This window comes from Vigna unguiculata, chromosome 5 (genome assembly GCF_037176805.1).
Source record: "Vigna unguiculata cultivar grain cowpea cultivar isolate G323 ecotype 2 chromosome 5, ASM3717680v1, whole genome shotgun sequence".
In the NCBI taxonomy this organism is placed as follows: Eukaryota; Viridiplantae; Streptophyta; class Magnoliopsida; order Fabales; family Fabaceae; genus Vigna; species Vigna unguiculata.
In genome coordinates, this window is record NC_140796.1 from 4,420,547 (window position 1) to 4,444,119 (window position 23,573).

Genomic DNA, 23,573 nt, shown 5'->3' on the forward strand with positions numbered 1-23,573 from the left:
GCTCCCCACAACACAGGATGCATCAATAATATGTGGAAAGAACTCAGTGAATGCTTCCCCCAATATCAAATCCGAAGTGAAAGCTTTTGGCTTGGTTGAGGACTTTTTGGATGTAATGGGAAGAACATGTTTTTGTGTGCTTACCTCACAAAACCAACAAATCGAAACCTATTAAAACGATGCAAACAATGGTGTGTTAAAAGATAAAAACCAGTGTTTTCACTGCTGCAAATACACTTTTTGCATTGCTTCTCTTTACGGTACAGTAAAACAAACTTATCCAATGAATGATGACAGATTTGCAAACAAACATTTAAGATCCACCTCACTTTACATTTATTTATTTTTTAACCAAAAAATTTAAAAATGGTGCTTAACTTTTCTATTTTACTAATACTTGAATTTGCTGACAAGCTTTGAATCTCTCCAACTGCCATGATAAGATATACGAAAATAGTCTTTTTGTTTACAATATTTTAATATTAGTTTAGACAAATTTATATAGCCACTCCTACGTATATTAGTTTTAAAAACATTTAAAAAATATTATTAAATAGTGCAAAAGTCTAAAAAATGTTACCATTTACAAAATCAACATTTCTATATGTATCTAAAAGATTTTAGTAATATTTGTATGTTTTATTAGTATCATTTTTGTAATTGTTACAGGTAGCATCTTCAATATTATTACAAACATAACATTTTAATATTTTTAATTAAAGATATGCTTGGATCCAACAATTAAGTAACTTGTTTTTTAATTTCAAAGGATACAAAATAAGTTTTTGGAGACCAACATGTTATTGTTTTATGCTTTGCAAGTTATTTCAAAGTCGTGAAAGTTTATTCAGATATTCAAGTGCTAAATTGTTCACCAAATTTTTGGTATCGTAATAAGTTCAATGATCTTAGAAGGCGTTTGGGATTAGATATGTTTAAATTGGTAAAAAATCATTCATTTCTGTGTTTTCCAAAAAAATTTGTGACATAATTGATTGATGTGTCTACAAAGATCATGGACACGTGCCAACATCTTATTGGTCAGTTTTGTGAGTGGAAGATACTGCACACATGATTGTTTGTTAGTGGACAAATTTTGGAAGTAAAGATTACCACATGACATGATTTGGTTGAATAGAGTTTAAATGATAGGAGGTGTGAAAATAGACAAAGACAAGGATGTAGAAGTAGGTTTTGCGTGATCCATCTAAAAATGGTGGTGTATGAGTGAAAACTAGGAGTTCATTCAGCTCCTTGTATACTTCTTTCCAGAAATTTACTAACTTTGGCCTTATTTTGTAATTTAGAATAATTCAATTTTCATATCTTTAGTGAACCAAATTTAACTTTAACTGCATCAACATGCTAGAATATCCAAAAATATTATGCAACTAAAATTACTTTTTAAGCCATATTAAGCCAAATTATCACAAATCTTGATTAAATCAATCTTTTAAGTATTAAAATTCAATTAAATCTCCAAATTTAAACATTAGATGAGGACAAAAATTTGTACTCATCACACCCCCACACTTATCCTTTTGCACTCTTGGACAAAATTGAGCAATTTTAAAACTCTAGTCTAGGTTATTTTATTTCATATTTACACTGGATCAAAGGAATGAACATCACTGGATACAATTCAATCTTTGGAAAAGTTCTATTTTTCAATCATGAGTTAATCTTTGGAATCCACGAGACAATCAAATATGAAAGATATCACTCAAGTTTAAAATGTATGTTTTCTCATCAAAATTCGCTAAGTATTTTCACTCAAAATACACATGCAAGTAAACACTCATATATTTAACAAAACTTTAATATTCACAAACTTTAAGAAAACATTCTTTCAAAGATTATGAAGATTTTTCGTATGTTATAATGAGATTAAGGCAAAGATAAAAAAGTTGTAGCACTTTTGAGTTTTTAAAATAAAAATATAGAAAGAATAGCGGAGTATAATTTTAAAAACAACACTTTTCTGATTGTTCCTTTTTTTTTAGAAGGCACCATTTTTCATTTTTCTACATTTTTTTCCAATACTCTTTCATTATTTTTTTTCAAAACTCTTTCATCATTTTTTTTCTTCATTTTTACCATTTTTCTTAATTTATGGGTGAGAAACTCCTTTCAAAATTTAACAAAGTTAAAGCTGTGATCAATTCAAGTCAGATACGATATTTTCACTATTGAAGCCTTCTTGATTTTGTTCTTTATTTTCAAAGTATAAAACCCTAAGAGCATATGCAAATATAATGGGCCACATCACAAAATGTTTTCCAACTCACACAAACAGTGTCAGGTTGTCTATTGTGCCGTTAAGTATTTTAATGCCGTTTAGGAAAAGGACTTAATTAATAAAAAATTATAAAAATAAGACCAAATTAATCACAAAATAAGAATAAAAATCAAATTGAATAAAGTTAACGAAAATAAAAACTAAATGTGTATTTAAGTTTTTTTTTTCTTTTTTTAAGATAAAAAAATAACATGATATAAAAAGTTGATTGAAAAGAATATATATAAGAACTTATTCGTGTAATCACAATTATATATAATCACTTTACATATAATAAACGGTAAAATATTTAATGAATGAATATTGACGATTTTAATTTACATATAATATGATTTATAACAAATTTGATTATTTTACTTTTTAAAATTAAAGGATTGAACTTTAAAATGTTATATGGTAGGATTTTTAAACTTGAGAAATAATTAATTATAAACAATTATTTTCTTATGTTTTTCTTGTATTTCGTTTTTTTTTTGTGTTTGATGAGCAATTGATTCTCTTTTATGAATGTTTTTCTTGTTCATGTTAAGGATAATAATACTAGGAAGTATATATTAGAAAATATAAACTTATTATTATTGAACACCTCCAAGTTAAATCTTGTGTAAATAACAAACTCTCATATAAACGTGTCTGCAGCTTAAACTTAACCATAACTAATTGTAATTATCACTATTATTATCATGCTGCAACCATCATTAACACCACTTAATAACTTTTTTAAATTGGAATTAGTATATATAGCGATATATTTTTAACGACTACAGTAAAATAAAAGACTCACATAAAAATAATTACCTAGAAAAAAAAAATCACTCGACACAACTTCAAGTAATCTTTCTTAACTTCATTAACCCTAGTCCAATAATTAGCAGTAAAGTTGGTAATTAAAGTTTTGCTTCACTTCTAGGGTGTAATGTTTGTTGATCAAGGTCATCGTCAAATTGTAATAATAGGTATGCTTCCCTTCATCAAGTACTACTATATATCTTGGATCATAAGACAATGTTTGATCCACACAACATGTTGGACTGGGATGGAAAAACGGCTTCACAACTGCAAGACATGTCCAATGGTTGGAATCTAAACAAGTACGAGGAAGTAGAAGAGTCTGTGGTTCCAGACAAACCATGCAGCGTGTTTCATCTTTTGTGATAGCGTCCACTGTGTTTCTTTGGATTATCATGGACATATGCAGCAAGTTATCAATGTAGATGGTGCGTTGTCCACTGTGTGCCTAGGATTCTTCGCAAAATTCTTGTGCATTGTCAATGTAGATGGTGCATTGTCCAATTTGCGGTGTTATCCGTGCGATAACCATCATATATATTGCATCGTTCCCGAGCATAAAAAATAGGATCATTTCGATCGTGTCAGTTTTGTGATGTTGCCATCGATAAACTTCACTTGGTCTTGGACGACAAAAGAGCACGTTGTTTCATTTTCTTTATTACAAGAGGGATGATTTGTTCCATTTAGATGAGGAGTAACAAGAATTGGTAGGATTCTCACTTGAATATGTAAGTAAGAACTCGAAGGGTTTTGTGAAAGATCAATGTTCCCATTGTTCGTTAAAAAGAAAAACTAGGAACAACTGAGCACAAAGATAGGGCAGGAAGACGGTCCAAGAAATAATAAAGAAGAAGAAGGCACAATGGAAAAAGGAGAGAATCAACCTGCTCTCTGATACCATATTGAGAATTCATACACACCTTCGTGGAAATGAAAGAACGAAGATAAACACAAAATGAAAAAGACGAAAAAGCTAACATACACAAAACAAACTATATCAGACACGAAGTTCTATCATACACAAAACAAACTATATCAGACACGAAAGCAAAAGATCATTATTGTTCATAAAATACATGCAAGATAAGATATAAAATACAAGCAGAATAATAACGAAACTCATGAGTTATTGGGCCTTAAGAAGCCAATACTAAAAGCTGGATACCACAGATCATAAGCAATGAGTTTCAACATCATGCAAACAAAACGAAACAAGGTAAAACACATGCTGTAATAAGTTTTGAATTACGTCAACCAAATAGTGGGTTGTTGTTGTTGAGAGCTTAATCAAGTACGACATAAAGCTATTTGTATGATTCAACTTCACCACCCATCATCCCCTGAACAAATACCGAAAAATCTTCGAAAGTAAAACCAGGTTCTCCCACTTTTGTTTTTCCTGCACCTACATATCTCTGGATAAGGTAAATCATGAGCAACATCATAAAACAAACAAAGAGAGAAAGGGCAAAAGCCGCTGTAGCAGTAAAGCAGATGAGAGGAAGCTTGAAAACACCATAAGCCACATACACCCCCGACAACTTGCCGAACAACTTTAGAACATAGTGAAGTGATTCAGAAATCAATATTAGCATGATTGAAATCTGATACACTGGTTGCAGTGGCCAAATCAGCAACAAAACCAGAAGATAACCCACCATGATTGTCATTTCATCTGTGATCTCTGGATTAAACACTCCTAAGGCTTCCCCAAAGCTCAACACCACTATTCCTGTGTCAGATAAGTCCTCCAGTTTGAAATCAAACTGAGTTGTCAACTTTTCTGCTTTGAATTTTAGAAAAGCACCACCCGACGCTAGCAACATGTAATGAAAATGATCAGGAATGTCCTTCATACTCAACACTATATATTTCATACATTTCCTGAAGCTGATAGGAGGGTGTCTTGGTGGTGCTTCAGGTGGAGGGTTTCTTGGTGGTGTTTCCGGAGGAGAATCTCTAGGTGTTTCAGTAGAAAGCATAGAGCAGGCGCGGAATTTTTCTGTGTTTTTTACCTAGCAAAAGAAAGAAATCCAATCAATATGGTTTCACCCTTGAAGAGATATGATTAATGTAGTTCAACTTAATGATTCCTTCTAAATGTTTTTTTTCTATAAGAGACAGTTTAATTTTGTGCCCTACCTTTATATTTTCAAACTAGAGAAATTTGTAATGCACTATTATTAGAGAATAGTAGGAAAATTATCTACATAAAATAAGAACTTGACAGCTGCAATCAAGCAAACGTTTGATTTCTCTCTTAGAATATCCTTCTAACGAAGTGGCATTAATGTTTTTGATTGATCTAAAACTTGTGAAGAAAGATGTCATGCAATATAACTTTCCAATTTTCTTCTCTTACAAAAGATAATTATGAAAATTGTGCCTTCGAAAGCATTGCTGGGGTTTCACTGTATAAGAGGTTTCAGTGAAAATTGTGTAAAAAATGTTAAATTTAGCACAAGGGAGTGCCATAAAGGAACCAAGTATAGTTACAATATCAAAAAATTGTATTCTTGTCAACCATATCTACCTACAGGCAACAAGGTTTTCTAGTCCAACAGTTCTACTGCAACAAGCAACAAAATAGTTCTGTGAAAAATCATTTTTTCAAAAACTTTTACATAAACATTGGTAAAATATTTACAAGAAAATAAAAAAGATGGATAATATAAGTAGAATGGTCATACCTAAGTAATAAATGAACAATTAACCTTAATAATAATAAACTATTCATTATAGTTTTCACAGTTACTCCATACACACCAGATATACTTTCATTACTTATTCAGCTATAGTATTTTTCTAGATTCATGAGTGCACAACGATAGACAGTTATGTTAGAAAACAACGATGGCGATTAAAACATTAAAGAACAATGAAATGGTTGTGATGAAGAACAAGTGAAATGGTCATATGTTATCCAAGATCAGACAGATTCGGTTTCAGTAATTACCAGATCTTGTTCCTCGTCCCGCGGTATCTACAATCATCATCAAATATAACATCTATCAGCTATGAATTGCAGAGTGTGCGTAAGCAAAGAAAGCACACTAAATAAACAAGAAAAACAGATTTGCTACTGTTTATTACGTTTATGCCGTGTTCTTCATATTGGGTCCACATCTCATTCTCCATATGCAAATATACCCAAGGTAGTGCTGTTAATCAGAGCACAACAAGTTTTTCAAAATACAACTATAATGGTAAATAAGATTTAGCACTAAACGACTACTGCAACATGAAGACGATGAAGAAATAAGTGAAATGCACATGTCATATTCATGATCACAGAATAGATTCAGTAGGAAGATTTTTCATTACTTACCTGATTGAGTGCCTAATCGGACAGTATCTGCAAAGAGTTAACAAATAGTATATGTAAGTTATCGAACACCAGCATCAATAAAGAAAACACAGACAATTAACCTACGAGATAAAAGGTACGTTATACTGTTAGGGTTGTTGTCTGTTTCAGGAACGGTCTTCGTCTCCAACTTTGTGTTAGAACCAACCTCCTCCAGAAAGCAACAACAGAAGCTTAAGGGTCTGTCAAACACAAGTTGCAGATTTGAAAAAGGACAAAGACAACATTTTGAAGTCAATCAAACAAAACAAACGCGTTTGCGTGTGGGGTCAATTGCCAACGAAGTTTCAGACAACATTCACTGAAAGCACAGACCTTCGTCACCTTAGACCAATTCCTACCCGAACAAAACACGTTCAAATAAAAAAAAATGGAAGTTTGATGAGATTACTCATTATCTTATTCTTCGCTTGTAGTGAGTTTCATTTTCAAACCCCGCGGTTTAAGGGTCCCTCTTCTTTCTTTTATTCTGAGTCTTCATCAGCCGAAGACTTTTGCAATAAACTAACTATTTTTCATCCTCCCTTGAATTTCCCTTGATGCAGATTAACGCGTTTTCTTAGCTTGAATTCATCGATCTTGATCATTTTAGAAGGCCACAAGGAGGTATTATCATTTTTTTTTCTGCAATATTGGTTTCTCATTGTGTGGAAATACTAGAACTAAACTAACCGCTTGTGTTTTTGTGGATCTAGCTCAACTTATCAAATGTCTGAAATAGACGTTTTCATTTCTTTCCGTGGGACGGATCGTCGATCGGAGAAGTGTAGATATTTGATAGAATGTCTCCGTGAAGAAATAGTATGTGTTACTTTATTTACATCCATTCCAACTGTTTCTATTTTTTCTGTTTTCTTCTTACTGATTACTGCTCTCACTTGTTCATCCGTAGTTCACTTTTTTGTTCCGAATTTCTTAAGTTTTGTTAATTTTTTTTTAAAAAAGCCTTTAATTTGTAATGATTGCACAATGTTGTTTAAGGATTCAGTTGAAAGTATATGTGAATTACCACTTCTACTTCTTCTCGTGCCTCAGATTGAAAATGGAAAACGGTTATTAAAGCTTCTTGAAGAACGAAAACGGTGGTATACTTATGAACCTCTGATGGAACGAGTGCATTGCCCTTGGAAAAATAATGCCAAGGAAACCCGTTGCTTTGAGGATAACTTGTTTTTTGAAGCTGAAAATCTATGCTCACGCATGGAAGGTATAATCAAGGCTCCACTCTGCACAGATAATGTTGAATATCACAGCACAACACAGAGCCACACGGTAAGTTGGTAAGATTATAGCTTTGTGAATAATTATTCTGTATGCTGTTGTTTTGCTTTCTGATATATGTTCTCATGTAGGAGGATATATAAGTAACACATCAATTAAGTTTAAGTTGAACAAAAATTATTTTATTATTTTTCACTATTTCTTATTGTTCTCTTAATGTTTAGAAAAGGGGTTAAACATATCCTTAACTTGAAATATTTAAATAATTTAGAAAAATACTGTGATTTCTAAATTCTAACCAGCCTGCTGTAACTACGTGAGATTTCTGTAACATTTTTAATCCTTCTTGGGACTTTCTATATGCTGCAGAAATGGAGTACAACTTATGAGCTTCTTAGTCTGAGTAGTTTCTGTTACATGGACATGAAAAATCAAAAGGTGAATCAAAGAAACACCTCAGAAAACGAGTTATTGGAGGGTATCAATGAACCATATGATGGTAATAACACTCTACACAATACTATAGCATTAAATACTTCCCAACTGCATTACAATTTCACAGGTTGTGATCTAAACAACAATAGCGAACTCTTCAGTCATGAAAAACGCAAGAGAATCGTACATAATGTTTCATCTACTGTGATGGCGTCCACTGTTTTTCTTTGGGTTGCCATGGAAATCTGCAGCCAGTTATCAATCATCCAGCTTCAGCCAAAATCTGGCACCATTTTGTTTTTATCCACATTTCTGAAGCTCTTCGGTTTCATGGCTTATATATCAGCTACTGCAGCGATGATTGTTAATGGTGCACCATTCTCTAGCATGCAGAGCATTATGCTCATGTTTTGGGCAATTTTTATGCTTGTCAATTCTGCAAAATCACTCACAGAAGTGTACCTTCCAATATTGGGAATCATTTTCACAGGCTGTTATGTGCTCGTGCCAAGTAGCCACCACCACACTCACATGAAGGTCAACAATGAAAAAATTTAAGAAGCTGAGCTTCTAACTTAAACCAATCCTATATATATATATATATGAGTTTATCTTCTGCGTGCTAGTGTTTATGTTGCTATCTAACATGCGCCTTGATGTTGAGGGTGCATCCATGGTCCAACAGCTTATAGCCATAGATTTTGTTTGAAATAACTTAAACTTTAAATAACAAATAAATCTATGACTGTAAAGGTTGTTCCATTCCCCAGACTCAAGGTGCATTTAGAACCCCGTGTGTTTGTTCTTCTTGTTTGTGTCAATAATTCATAGGCGAAACACCGTACTTTCGGTGCAGTGCTGTACTGTATTGCTGTTGGATTTTACTTTCTTAACATTATGTTGAAAAATTTCATATTCCAATGATTTAATATGTGCAAATACCATATACTAATTGTATTATGCAGTCATCAGAAAGGTAAATTAGACTCTTGTTTTGATTGATATTAAGTAAGCTGGTTATGCTGTTCTTGATATATATATATACAAATAAGAACTTTTGTAACATTTAAGATTAAAACATACATGTCATATGTTGTTAACAATGAAATTCTTCCGACACATTGTACAACAGAAAGTACCTCAATCTTGAGTGAAATTGGAGATTTATATGAAGAAGCAGTATATGATGAACAGGTGAAGTATAGAGAATGAACATATTATTTGGACAAAAGCATTGAGAGTTTGCAAGCAGTGAAAAGAAAGAATATTCGAAATTGTGAAAATGATTGAAAATTGTGAGGGATTAAGTTGCTAAGATTTGATAGGCATGCCCTGTCTTTTTTGGAAGAAGTAAAAAGTGTAGAGATTAAAGGTAGTGGAGTAGGCAGAGGAGTATTAGTGGTTCTTAACTGTTATCAAAAACTGGTATTGAGGGACCACCATCGTCTTTTGTATAGGCAAGAGAGTAGGCCAATGTCTTACTTTGTCCCCTTCCATTATTTCTAATGGACTTTTCATACAAACACAGATACACAATTGCATATGCAAAATCAGAGTATTACTCTGTACACAAAGAAGAAGAGAGAAAATAAATAAACAAATAAACTCATTCTAGAAACCTATCTCTCGAATGTATGTATTTTATGTGTTTCGAAAACCCTTTTCAAAATACATTTCATAAGGATATTTTTGGGAAAACTCATTTTAAAAAAGCATTACAGATATGTATTTCGGAAAGTTTATTTTGAAAATTTCATTTCAGAAAACATATCCCAAAAATACAGTTCATACGTTCTAAAAGTTTCATTCCAAAAATTCTAATAAGTTTTTTTCACAAATTTCCAAAATGTATATTCTAGAAGTCATTTTTGAATACGTGCGCAAAGCAATTGTGGGAGCAATAAGTAAAAGGCTAAGTAAAGATATCAAAGGTCTACTAAAAACAGAATTGTAATATTGATGATTGACTAAGATCCAAAATAATAAATGTAAAAGTAATAATTTCAAATAATCAAGGATTATTAACAAAGGTCCAAATAAAAATAAAATTAATTAACTTTTACACCAACTAAAAGAAGTTAGTTTAATTTAATTTTTCAAACCACATTTAAAACAAATAAGTATCTTTTATGTAAATATGACGTCAAGAATAACAATATTGTAGCACCCATTTTTTTCTACCTAAAATCTATAATCAACACAAATTACATAATCTAAAATAAATTTTATTTTTATTGGATAATGATATTTTGATTCACTCTTCTTGATTCATTTTTAATTCATCATTCTCATCAATATTGGATTATTACATCACTACAAAAATTAAAATAAATAATCTAAGTGTTTAAAAGTGAATAAAAAAATTGATTAAATATCATTATTCATATCTTATTGAATATCTCAATAAACAAAAACACACATTATTTTACAAAGAGACTTTATTAGAAAGGAAAAACATAAGACTAAATAGATTATTCCAAATTCCAAATATCTCTGATATTAATTACTATCTCTCTGTTATTGTGCATTTTCCTTCCTCAACACGTGATCATTTGCTCCCAGATAAATTAGGATCATGGTAGGTTAAAACTACAATCACAAACAACTAAAATAAGAATGACAACTAAAAGCACTTTTTAGACCGTCTTTAATGAATGTAACATTGTTTTAATCAATAAAAATGAAATATATATGTTTAAAAAGGAAGAGTGAGAACATTTTAAATAATTACAATTTTAGTAGGCCGTAATTTCTTTAAAAAAATCATATAAAAAGGAATGTATTGAATTAGAATTTTTATATTTTACTTTTAAATTAAATAGATATAGTAAAATTAATGAATGTAATAATTAACCAAATTATCAAGAATTCATTTTTCTGTCCTTTTCGTTCTTTATTAAAAGGACACGCTTTATCTCACCACTTGTTAGGTTTATAAAGGAGGAAATATTACTACTCTCAATCCAAAATCCTAAGGCAATAGATTTATGAGTCTTTATTCTTATATAGTACTTTACTTTCTCAATTCTGATCAATGTGAGACTTAGACTCACACTTAGATTCCTAACATACATAATACTATTATATTTAATCATACAATGTAGCATATAAAAAAAAGTAATTAATACAAAGCAGGGAAAGATGTTTTTATGTTATATTTATGCAAAAACACTGTACATAATAGATCTATAGGAAAATTCTTAAATTGAATAGATAAATATAGTAACTAGTTTATCAAATATTACAGCAATGATTTAGTTTGAGTGTGTTTTACTTTCCTCTAGCTGTTCAGATTAATGAGTGGATGCAACCTAAGTATATATCACTGACTTGAATACATAAAAATCAGCAAAAGATCTCACAATAATTGTATTTAATGGATTTAATCCAGAGAAGATTAGATATGGTAGCTGTTACACAAAGCAAGCATTTGTCGTTTTTTTAGGACTTTGGATTATTTAATTTGTTTTATAGAAAATGTCTGAAACAAGGGTTTCCTCCTCAGTGCTGACTTAGACATAGTTGTAAGGAATTGGACAAGAAGCATGAGGAAATGGATCACAACAAATATTATACTACCTCTCTGTTTTCTAGCTCCATAGATGCCCATAAAAGCTCTTACAAAAAGTTCATGTCACCATTTTCTATTTGCAGTTACAGCCAATTGTTCCAGCTTGGTTATCTAATTTGTAGCCTAAATCCACCTCATTCTACCTGTAATTTTAAGGTAGTCTATGTTTTTTGTTTCAACACAGAATGTTCAGTAATTCCACAAAGAATGTAACTTTAAGATACATTCATAGTTTAGTTTTCTACATACAGTAATGGGATATTTACTGTCATTAACTTCCCTCTTGTATTGTCTTGATAATTCACCAAAATTCACCAACCCATTTGAAAAACTAAAGGACCCTATTAAGATGCCAAATATCTAAATCTATGTTGAATCCAAGCACCACCTTTCTCTCTGCTTTGGTTTTATAGGGTATGAGCAGAGAAGAAGGAACAAAAGCAGCACATACTAATGCCATGGACCAACACAGCAAATCCATGTTATGTCACCCCACTTGTTCAGAATCAAAACACATGCAAAGGTCGCCTAAAAAGTGGGACCCTTAGTATACCATCTCAAATTTCCCACATGTAATCACATGATGGGTATGGAATGCCCAAACCCTTGTCACAAACGAACCACCACACAAAAAAACACCACACTGTTCCTTTGCACCAAAGAGACACCACCAATCCACAACCCTCTTTTTTTTCCCTCTTTTGCAAGTCAAGTTTTCAAACAAAGAACACCAAAAACTAAAATCATTCATTACCCAACTCAAACCCCCAAAACTTTTTAAGCCGAAAAGGACACAAGCCACCACAAATGCCAACTTACACAGATAATTTAAATTACAAAGGGGCATTTTGGCCAACAAAAGTACCTACCTTTAACAAACAACCTCTTTCACTGGTTTATCATACACCTTCTGCTATATATACCCTCTCTCTCTCTGACATCAATTCCAAGCACTTTACTACTCCCTACAATTGATTCCATGGCAGAGCTTGAGAGTCCTTCTGTTATGCCTAAGTTGATATCTTTTCTCTCTTCTCTGCTCAAAAGGGTTGCTGAATCTAATGATCTCAACCACCAACAACAACTCCACCAAAAGATCTCAGTTTTCCATGGCTTGACCTGCCCCACCATCTCCATTCAGAGCTATCTCGAGAGAATTTTCAAGTATGCAAACTGCAGTCCTTCATGCTTCATTGTTGCATATGTCTATCTTGATCGCTTCACTCAAAGGCAACCCTCCTTGCCTATCAACTCCTTCAATGTGCATCGGTTACTCATCACCAGTGTTATGGTGGCTGCAAAATTCATGGATGACTTGTGAGTATCAGTATAATTAATCATCAAATCACTCATACATTTCCTTTTCTTATTCAAATCTGTGAGAATTTTAAAGCTTAGTCCACTCTGAAATTTCTGTGAGATGTTCTTTTCATCATGAGGTGAACATAATTGACATGGAATGGAAGAGCAAATTTAAGACAATTCTGCTGGGGGGTGCTTCAATTTCCTAGTAACAAATGGTTCTGATTAACATGGTGTGATGGGGTGTGATTAACAGTTAATCATGTGATTTAAGTATGTTGTGGTAATTTCTGAATGAAGTAAGTTACAACGTTTGTTGGAAGAGATCTTATGATCAGATCCTTTCAACCAGATCAGAGAAAAAACAATAGAATTGCTCAGTCATTCATTCCTGTGTTTGGAGATTGATGTTTCTCAGGTTGATTGTGAAATACTTCATTTCAGGAGAAAAACAAAAACAAAATTAAATCTGTAATAAACGCAGATCTTGCATGTTATTTTTTTTTTTTCCTGTAAAATTTTCATTTTCTACCATGATAATTCTCTGGTGCATAGTTTTAAATTGAAAACGACCATGTTTCTTAAAAGAATATAGTCTTGCTTGTGAACACTACTATGTCCAGGCTGGCTTTACCTTGGAAAGAGACAACCCACCCATGTGACCCCACCACTTTATTGCATGTACGCAGCAGCTAACTTTTAAAGACAATCATGAACTTCCTGAAAAACAATGTCTCTACACAAATCTATGGTCGGATTTAGCACAAGACATAAAAGGAAATGCCAAACTCTTAATGATTATTGACTTGCTTGTTTCATCTCAACAAATTTACATGCTATTCACCAAATTCCTCACTCTTTCACTTTTCTGTCACTCTTCAAATCCTCAGGTACTACAACAATGCTTACTATGCAAAAGTTGGGGGAATCACTACAATAGAGATGAACTTTCTTGAGGTGGACTTCTTATTTGGCTTGGGTTTCCATTTAAATGTAACCCCTGGCACATTCCAAGCTTACTGTGCACATCTCCAAAGAGAAATGTTGCTGATGCAGCCACTGAATTTAGCAGATTCTTCCCTAAGTTTAGGAAAATCACTAAAGGCACATTTATGCTTCAACGAGGATGAATCATCTTCACATCAAAAGCAACAACAATTAGCTGTTTGATTTTCTTGCATTTTCTCAATGCATGTAATCAGAACTCTAGTTGTAGATGTAGTGAACCTATTATAGATTTGCAAATTAAATCATTTTGCTCCTTTCTTTGTGTCTTTAATTAGCTTTTTGTTTTCTGTTTCTGAATTCTGGTTGATTAAATTATTCGGTATTGTACAGAGTTACAGATAATTGTCTCTTCTTTACAGTCTGGCTAGATAAGTGTGGTATTTTAGTTCTTCTGATATAATAATCAATGGTTTTTCTTCTTCTTCTTTTTTTTTTTTTTTTGTATGGTTGAGACCGATTCTCGTCCACCTTTGGATTCCATAGGGGATTTGCAAACTGCACTGTCACATAAACAAAGGGAAAGCTTTTAACAACATTTTGGACAAAAATGTGTGGTGAATGAGGAGTACATGGCCATTTTGGCCATTAGAAGACAAAAGAATGATGTGCACAGTTCAATAGATAGGTACTATTTTAATGAAACTCTGTGCTAGTCTACAAGGAATAGGGTCCAGGGATCAATTACAGATTCAACATGTTACTTCAATGGAAAAAGACTGATGAAACCTTAATTCCAATTGGCATGAAAAAAAACGATAATATAAAAAATACTATATACATGTTTCTATACTTCTGCTTTTCTATGCTCAAGTGGGAATATGAATTACTTGCATCTTTTTTAGAATATTCAAGATTATCTTGGGATTATACTTTATATGACTGTGCCTTGTCTCAAAAGTGTCTTTCACTTTGTATCCACACAAATTCTGTGAATTGTTAATCTACTGATAAATATATATATATATATATATATATATATATATGTATACTTAGAAAGCGTTTGATACTATACTATGGTAGCTATACATCATAAGCATAATCACCGACATTCCATTCAACATCAAACAGAGAGTGCAAGGTAATTGACAGTTGGGCTAATTCTTCGGAAGTGAAGAAACATGTGCAATAAAGGTCAACCAGAATTAGTTGGCTGCATGTATATAGAATGAGACAGAGAAAGATAATGGTGCTGCTACTACCACCAAGTGGGAAATTTGACTGCTTGGTATAAGTTTTTTTCAATACATATATAACAATTTGAGTTATTAAAAGACTGTTACAACATCAACAAATCAAAGTGTATTTTTCCACAGTAATGATGTAACCGTATATTTGGAAAAGAAATAGAAAAAAAAAATCCTTTTGTGCTTGACAAGATTTTGTAGATAAAGTTTGTTGTTTTAGAAACAATGAAAAGGTGAAGTGAATACAATAGAGAAGTGTGGGATTTTGGTTCATCTGAGGTGGTGAGGCTTAGAAGCATATGAATAAGTGTGAAATGTCTTAAAGTGATTTTGGTACATCAATCGATAATACTGATATTACAGTGTGAATCATGAGAACAATATTAAATATTAAATATGATTGAAATATATTTAAAAGATAATAAAGTAATTAGTTTAGAATCCATTAAAAATAAGTTTAGTATATTAAAATAGTGTTTGGTATTATGTATAAAACATGATTTTTCACCTTTACCGAGAAGTTTAAAATTATAATTTCTGTAGTATTCTTTTTAAAAATTAATATTATCGATGGTCACAATAATATCTAAAATCTGTTGAAAAATTAAAATTATTGTTAGACTACTAACTATCAAAAATCCATAGATAATATAATCGTAGATAAATTTTTATTAAAAGATAAAAAAAAATATTCATCAATAATTTAAATATTGTGATTTAGTTCTTCTTTCCCTTCTTTTTTATTTCTTCTTCATTTTATTTTTCTTTTTCATCATCTTCTTCATTGTTTTCTTCTCTTTCTTTTTCCTCCTCCTCTTCTCCTCTCCTCCTTCTTTCTTAACAAAGTTGCCACTATTATTACTATTGTTGTCACATTGTTGTCATCGCTGTATTATGTCGTCAGTCAGCCATTGTATGTAGTGTCTCCTCCTCCTCCACCTTCTCTTCTTCTTTCTTCTGTTTCTCTTTTCTTATTTTTCTCAAACATGTCTAATTAATTTATTAACATGGTTTATAACATTTGACAAAAATATTAAACACCCATTTTACCAACTAATTTTAAAGACAAATTTTTAAAAAATTTAATTATTAACATATTTATCGACGAATTTTACAATAAAATGGTTAAAGCTCAAAACAAAAAATATAGTGCCATTTTATCGACAGAGCATCAAAATTTCATTAGTAATAACAATTCGAGATTATTCAGAATTTATAAAAAAATATCTATCAACAGATATTTCGGTTAGTAATTCAAATTTTAATTTATTGATAGATTTTGCTGACAAATTTATTTTTATTGGTAAAATTTATTAATAAATTTTATTTTACTAAGAATTTATTTCTATTGATAAAATTTTGTTAATAATTAAATAATTTATTATAATGATAACTTGATGCACTTTTTCACTTTTACGATAAGGGTCCAATCAAGTAAGAATGTATTTAATTTTATATTCAAACATGTTTTCTTTTGAAGTATAAAAAAATAGTTTAAATGTTATCAATTTGTTACTCCAAAAGAATCTTACAACTAATACTTCACTGCACAATGAACTAAAACTAGTTGGTAACACAAATTCTTTAATGTTTGCTTTTCTGTTGAACCAGTATTCTGTTTGAGATAAAATTAACATAAATTATGGATAGAAATCACATGTTCTATCCTATTATTCTATTATGTTATGTCTACCACTCCCTTCCAAATTAAAGTACACTATCGAATATCAGTTTCTACCTCCTTCCAGAATAGTTGGTAATTGCTGGATCTGCAAGTCATATATTCAAGAACATAATCATGTTCAGTAATTATTACATTCAGCAGCTTAGAAAATTCACAAGAAAAATAAGTTCAACCAATAAATAAATAAATTAAGAGGTTAAATTGCATAATTAATTATTGATAACATATCTGTCATAAGAAATTGGTATAATTGTAAATGATGATTAGTGAAGTGATTTTACAAATATGATCAGTTATAGTCTTTAATGTTCTATGATAATGTAGATTATAAGAGGAAGCCTGTTAAAAAAGAAAATCAATGATCTTAAACATTGTTTAATAATTTCTTAACAATAAATGACTTAAAATATGCATTATTAGAGAAATAAACAATTGTCATATAATATTCTTTAAAGGATGCATTCTAATTAATGTTCTTATAGGTATATAAAATTGTTTGATACTATATTAATACATATTAAAATGTCAATCAAGTGTGACATGATTAACAAATAATTTATCTTGATTAATACAATGTAGAAACCAAAGTCACACTCCTGCTTCCACTTAAAACGCAAAGGAAACTTGTCGTATTGTATTGTAGACAGAAAAATTTTCACGTCGGTCTTTTTGTTAGAAAACAACTTGGGCCTGAAACTTTTTTCTTCATTTTGTGCTACTTCTCTCTTTTTTTTTAGCCCAAGAAGCTAAACCAAGCAGAGTTCAAGCACAAAAGAACTAAAGAAAAGGATATGTTTTTTCCCATATAAATTCAAATTTATTTGATCATTGTTTTTTAATGACAAAAAAAGTAGTACAAAGTCAATAACACTCAAGTTAAAATATAAATTGAGAAATAAAAATTAATTATTCATAAAAGAAAACATTTTGCATCATTGGGAAGTGGAAAGTGGTAAGTTACAATTACAAAATTTAAAATTTATCAAAAATATATATTTTTTAAAATGGTACGAGAACAAAGAACTAATAAAAATAAGTCCTTATTTACTCAAGATCTTTTAGAGAAGGAATCCTATTAATTATACTTTAAACTTATAAAATTAGAATAAATTATGTCACTCGCGAACTTATAATTACTCGCAAAATCTTTTGAACTATAATAAATTGTGTTACTTATGAGTAAGAAGACCAAATTCGACGCTGAAATATACAAAAGTATGAACAAATTGCCACGACCAAAAAAATGTTTGTTGAACAACACTAATATGATGAAAGGAAACATGTATTCTGTTTATTGGTCTATTTGTTGGTGTTTATTATGCAAGTTTACCTTATTTTCACTATGGTTAGCTTTGAACCTTAATATGTTATTGTGTTTGTTCTTGGTGTTTATTGAGACAAGTGTTTATTGTGTTTGTTATGTTAGTACCAGAGTCCTAAATCTTCTTAGCAAAGAAGTGACAAGAGTGGTATCAAGACAAAGAAAGACACCAATGCAGGAAGGGATTTTGATAGTGATTGTTTTTAATATTTTGTATCGGTTCTCGAACCGAAGCATATTAGGGCGAGACTAAAAGAATAACACTTTTAGCCTCGGTTTCAAAATTGATATAAAAAGTCTTTCCTAACTAACATATAAAACCTTTTCTAATCCATGTAAAAAATCTTCGTTGCACTGGTGATCAAATTTCAAGCAATTAAATTTTAGTGTTTCAATATTTATTGTATTGGTAAATTTTCAATTTAAAATCGACATAAAGGAAAGGTAAATAGAGTCAATGTGAATACAAATTTAAATATAATCATTTATAACATATTATATAACATCCTTCCAATAACTCAACCATTGAATCCAATCTTCCTGGTGCAAAAATGCATCCATCAACAAACCTAAATTTATATGAGTTAAATATGTTTTTGGTCCCTTAACTTTCAGTAAATTTTGGAATTAGTTCATTTTAAAACTTTGGACCAATTTAGTTCTTCATCTTTTGAAATACGTGGATTTAGTTCTTCTAATCAAATTTTATTAGGTTTATTTGATATTTCATACGCATTTCATGATTGTATTTGAATTGTTTATACTATTTGATACATTTAATTTTAATGTTAAGTCAAATACTATTATGACACACGTTTGAAATGTCAAATAAATTGAACAAAATTTGATTAAAATGACTAAATTCACGTATTTCAAAAGATGAATGATTAAATTGATACAAAATTTTGAAATAGACTAATTCTAAAATCCACCAAAAATTAAGGGACTAAAAACATATTTAACCCAATTTATATTCATCATGCACCGTACCTTTAAATATAAAAAAGAATGTAACAGTTTCAATAAAAGTTTAACTTTATAAGCAAAAGGAAAAATAACTTTTTCATAAACTAGAACTAACTTATGAATAAAACCAAAAATTTAGAAAAATTGTATAAATACTCCTATAAATAATTAACTCATAAAAGTTACTTTTGATTTTTATTCTTATTTTTCTCACGTATAGAAAGAGTTTATAGAGAAAACCGCTTCTGGCAAATTCATAAACAAACATGGAATTCTTCTAGCACATAACATAGAATTTTTGAACTATCTCAGACCTATATAGTATCTACAATAAAGTACTTATACTGAAATGCAACAGTGCTGAAATAATAATCCATTGTGAATTTTAACAGTCACTGTTTCACCCAGAAGAGACAACAAGTTTTGGAGTATATTTCATCCAAAATCCATTCCAAACTATAGAAAAAACAAGGAAGTCCTTGCTAGTTTTGCACAAAGTCTGGTGGAGGCTGTGTGTCCTTCACAAAACGTTTCCTTAAGAACAAGTTGAACATAAGAACCAAAAATCTAAGGGCAAAGGGCCCAGCGGCAGCGATAAGGACATAGCGTAAACGGATAGCGGCCTTTGGAGAGACTGCAAAAATGGCTGATCCGTAACTCACACACATGGAAACACTGGCTGCCCATATCTCCAAATGGAAAGGAAACTTGTATGTGAGTGAGAGAATGATGAAGATGGAATTGGAAAAAGCCAAAGTGTTGAAGATGAGGAAAACATAGTAAGCTTTTTTGTCCAAAGCATATATTGCTTCTCCTGCTTTTTTATCACCCTCATTTTGTTGCCAAACTCCACCGGGAGGATTCACCGCAGCCTGAAATGTCACTGCAGCAACCAAAGCGAACACGATCAGAAGAATGTTTCTTGTGTCGGTTGGTGTGTCTCTTCTTTCTTCATACTGAAAGTATCTTATCCAGTTCTTCCCTGTGCCTGGAAGAGTAACCATTTTTTTGCTTTGCCAAAGGTTATTATTCAAGCTGCTTAGTTCAGTGTCGTGTTTATAGACGATATTTCACAGGTTGGAAAAGTCCAAGAGAAATGTATTGGTGTTAATTTCTCATTGGAGAAATTTGATGTTGAATTTTGCAGCAAACAAAATGCGGAGGAAATTCCAATGCGTACGCCATGCAGAGGAACCACAGAATAGGGATAGGGTTTACCATAAACAGTGGATAAGAATAAGACAAGAAGAATTATGGAAACAGATGCTACGTATAAATGGAACTATTCTCTAGCAATAATTTTTCTAAGGTTTACCAAAAGTCTTCTAGTAAGGACAATGTTTTGTGCATAGAATATATATATATATATATATATATATATATATATATATATATATATATATATATATATATATATATATATATGGTGTGAAAATAATATTATTAAGAATCTAAATATTCCTTGAAAGTGACCCATTGGTTAGAAATAAAAATTTTAAATTAACAAAAAAAATTAAAAATACTTAATTTTAATATTTTGAATGGTTTAAACCTTCGCTTGATTTTAGTTTTTGTTGGAAAATTTCAATTAGCTTTTCAGATTTTGATTAGTTTCAATTGGATCATATTTTGTAATAAGTGAAGCAATTTGATTCTTTCTATTAGCACAATGATATTAACTTATCTGTCACATGTTAGTTCGTGGTTTATTTATTTATTTTTTAATTTTTCTTTTAAAAAAATAAATTTTATCACGTGTCAAATGATAATTCTGTCACGTGGTAGTGACAAAGTCACGTGTCACTATTGGGACAAATGTCATGTGAAAAAATTCAATTTAGTTTTTGTATTTGTTATTTGTCTCAATCCAGTTCTCATATTTTTAAACTGGAGCAATTTCATTCATCTCCAAATTAAAACTAAATTTAACTTTTATATAGTGTTATAATGATATTTTTATTAAATATTTGTAACTAGGTTAATTTTATTTGAATTTATACTTTTACATGAAACTTCATTTAAATTTTTTTCAAATATTTATGTATCAATAATTTCAATACAAATGTTAGAGCTGGTTTAAAATTAACAATTTTATAAATTCAAATATAAAATTTAAAATCGAAATTTAAATAAATTTTAATGTAAAATATAAATTTAAATAAATTTAATATTTTTAAAATATTTAATAAAAATATCATTATAATATTTATATAGAAGTTAGATAAGGTTTATCCTACCATGTGACAAAGTCATGTGAAATTATTGATATATAAATATTTGAAACAAAATTTAGATAAAGTTTAATGTAATACACTAAAAATATCAATTATAATAAAATTATCATTATAACATTTATATAAAAGTGAAATTTGGTTTCAATGTGGCTAGAGATGAAATTGCTCAAATTTAAAATAAAATTATGAATTAATTAAGTCAAAATAGCAAATACAGAGATTAAATGGAGATTTTACACATGAAACTTGTCCCAACAGTTACACATGACACTATAGTAGTATCACGTCACACTACCTTTGTTATGTGATAGGACCCCTCATTTGACACATGGCAAAATTTATATTAAAAAATTCAAAAAATTCAAAAAACATGAACTGAGACGTGGAACATGAATTAATGTGATTAGTACTACACTAACAGAAAGGACCAAATGGCAACACATTTGCAAAAATGATAATACAATTGAGATTAATCAAAATCTGATGACCTTATTGAAAATTTTGAACAAAAACGATGACCAACTAAGGGTTTAAACCTATTTTGAATCAAAGATTATGTCATGATTTATGATGTCAAAAATTTATAATTCATTAGATCACGAATGTAGGAGATATAGTAAGAAATAAGAAATACATAGGTTGAAAGACAAATGGAAGATTAATTTTGAATTTAGAGAAAAATTATATTGTGGAAAAGAAAAAAGTGGAGATAGAAAACAAGATTAACTTCCCATCTTTGTTGTTGTTACATGAACTCTTGTCACCACAACATATAACACGTAAGTCATACATCGATGAATGAAAATAGATTTTTACTTTGATGAAGTCACACCTTGGCGGATGGAAATAGTTTGCTATCTCTGCGGGTAGTATGCAAGTCACACCTAAGGGAGTGGAAAAAATTTATCTCAACAGGTAGTATGCAAGTCACATATTGGTAGGTGGAAATAGTTTGCTACTTCGATGGTTAGTATGCAAGTAACACCTCCGTGGGTAGAAATAATTTGCTACTTCGCTGAGGCATGACTTGCATACTATTTGTTGAGGTAGCAAACTATTTCCACTGAGGTGTGACTTGCATACTACCCGTTGAGGTAAAAAAATATTTTCATTCATTAAGGTAATAATTACATATTACCCACTAGGTAGCAAATTATTTCAAGTTGACAAGGTGTGATTGACATACTACTTGCTGGGGCAGCAAACTATTTCCACTCGTCAAGGTGTGACTTGCATACTATCCACTGAGGTAGCAAAATATTTCCACTCCATTTGAATGATAATTACGTATTATTCGCTAGGTAGCAAATTATTTCCACCCGTCGAGTTGTCACTTGGATACCATTCATCAAGGTAGCATACTATTTTCACCCATTGAAGTGTGACTTAGCACTACCAACCGATGTGGCAAACTATTTTCACCCGCAAAAGTGTGACTTGCATACTACTCATTAAGGTAGCAAACTATTTCCACCTGTTGAGGTGTGACTTGCGTACTACCCACCAAGGTAGCAAAATATTTCCACCCCATCAAGTTGATAATTGTGTACTACCTTCTTAGGTAACAAATTATTTCCATCCGTTAAGGTGTGACTAACGTACTACTTATTGAGGTAGCAAAATATCACTATCGAGGTAGCAAAAACGTACTACTTACCTAAATAGCAAATTATCGCTATCCTCCAAGGTAGCAAAAGTGTACTACATGCCTAAGAAGCAAAACATCACTCCAATAAGGTAAAAAAAGTGTATTATCCGCTTAGGTAGCAAAGTATCACTGCCAATCAAGGTAAAGGTATCAAAGATGTTACTATCCATCGAGATAGCAAAATCATTACTACCCAATGAGGTAAACAAATATTAAACTACTCACTGAGTTAGAAAGCTATCAAACTACTCGTCGATGTAGCAAAATCAATTATACCTATAGAGGTAGAAAAATATTAAGTGTCCACCAAGATAAAAAATTAAAACTTACAAATATATAGACACACTCTGCTCGATTGCACCAAACCAAAATTACAAGTCTCTTCACTCATCTTGTAGAACTAAGTTTGGGAGCTCATGTACATATTATTCTTGTAATAAATACAATTATACTATATCACAAAGGATAAAGATATTTTAACCCACTTTTTTGAACCAACTTTTAACCTATTATTTCAATCACCATTAGACCATCTATTTTG

The 23,573-nt window shown here is 30.8% G+C and overlaps 4 protein-coding genes across 5 annotated transcripts; 2 read left to right on the top strand and 2 right to left on the bottom strand.

The window, feature by feature from the left end:
* Positions 1-4,126: 4,126 nt before the first annotated feature.
* LOC114183535 (uncharacterized) lies at positions 4,127-6,680 on the bottom strand. Its single transcript, XM_028070587.2, has 5 exons — positions 6,525-6,680; positions 6,420-6,446; positions 6,185-6,252; positions 6,048-6,074; positions 4,127-5,106 (listed from the first exon to the last, which is right to left on the bottom strand). The coding sequence occupies exons 3-5, from the start codon at positions 6,227-6,229 to the stop codon at positions 4,396-4,398; spliced, it is 783 nt and encodes a 260-aa protein (XP_027926388.1). The 5' UTR covers positions 6,230-6,252; positions 6,420-6,446; positions 6,525-6,680; the 3' UTR covers positions 4,127-4,395.
* Positions 6,681-6,854: 174 nt separating this feature from the next.
* Positions 6,855-9,043, top strand: LOC114183534 (uncharacterized). Of its 2 annotated transcripts, none has more exons than XM_085673788.1 (5): positions 6,855-6,873; positions 7,004-7,064; positions 7,154-7,259; positions 7,494-7,730; positions 8,049-9,043. In XM_085673788.1, the coding sequence occupies exons 3-5, from the start codon at positions 7,167-7,169 to the stop codon at positions 8,670-8,672; spliced, it is 954 nt and encodes a 317-aa protein (XP_085529914.1). In that variant the 5' UTR covers positions 6,855-6,873; positions 7,004-7,064; positions 7,154-7,166; the 3' UTR covers positions 8,673-9,043. The 2 variants fall into 2 exon arrangements, with proteins under 2 accessions (XP_085529914.1, XP_085529915.1); XM_085673789.1 differs by lacking the exon at positions 6,855-6,873 and adding an exon at positions 6,889-6,906.
* Positions 9,044-12,605: 3,562 nt separating this feature from the next.
* On the top strand, positions 12,606-14,416 carry LOC114183548 (cyclin-U4-1-like). Its single transcript, XM_028070606.2, has 2 exons — positions 12,606-13,002; positions 13,878-14,416. Exons 1-2 carry the CDS (start codon positions 12,665-12,667, stop codon positions 14,155-14,157), a joined length of 618 nt encoding a protein of 205 aa, XP_027926407.1. The 5' UTR covers positions 12,606-12,664; the 3' UTR covers positions 14,158-14,416.
* A 4,960-nt stretch (positions 14,417-19,376) lies between these two features.
* LOC114186018 (uncharacterized) lies at positions 19,377-20,305 on the bottom strand. The gene has a single exon (XM_028074010.2). It carries the CDS (start codon positions 20,152-20,154, stop codon positions 19,633-19,635), a length of 522 nt encoding a protein of 173 aa, XP_027929811.2. The 5' UTR covers positions 20,155-20,305; the 3' UTR covers positions 19,377-19,632.
* Between the last annotated feature and the right edge of the window lie 3,268 nt (positions 20,306-23,573).

Coding starts and splice junctions, on each gene's coding strand:
- LOC114183534 (XM_085673788.1), top strand. CDS start 7,167: ATGTCTGAAATAGACGTTTTCATTTCTTTCCGTGGGACGGATCGTCGA. Junction 7,260..7,493: donor AATGTCTCCGTGAAGAAATA/GTATGTGTTACT, acceptor CTCGTGCCTCAG/ATTGAAAATGGAAAACGGTT. Junction 7,731..8,048: donor GCACAACACAGAGCCACACG/GTAAGTTGGTAA, acceptor TATATGCTGCAG/AAATGGAGTACAACTTATGA.
- LOC114183548 (XM_028070606.2), top strand. CDS start 12,665: ATGGCAGAGCTTGAGAGTCCTTCTGTTATGCCTAAGTTGATATCTTTT. Junction 13,003..13,877: donor GCAAAATTCATGGATGACTT/GTGAGTATCAGT, acceptor TCAAATCCTCAG/GTACTACAACAATGCTTACT.
- LOC114186018 (XM_028074010.2), bottom strand. CDS start 20,154: ATGGTTACTCTTCCAGGCACAGGGAAGAACTGGATAAGATACTTTCAG.
- LOC114183535 (XM_028070587.2), bottom strand. CDS start 6,229: ATGGAGAATGAGATGTGGACCCAATATGAAGAACACGGCATAAAC. Junction 6,075..6,184: donor ATGAAGAACACGGCATAAAC/GTAATAAACAGT, acceptor TGATGATTGTAG/ATACCGCGGGACGAGGAACA. Junction 5,107..6,047: donor GGGACGAGGAACAAGATCTG/GTAATTACTGAA, acceptor TTCTTTTGCTAG/GTAAAAAACACAGAAAAATT.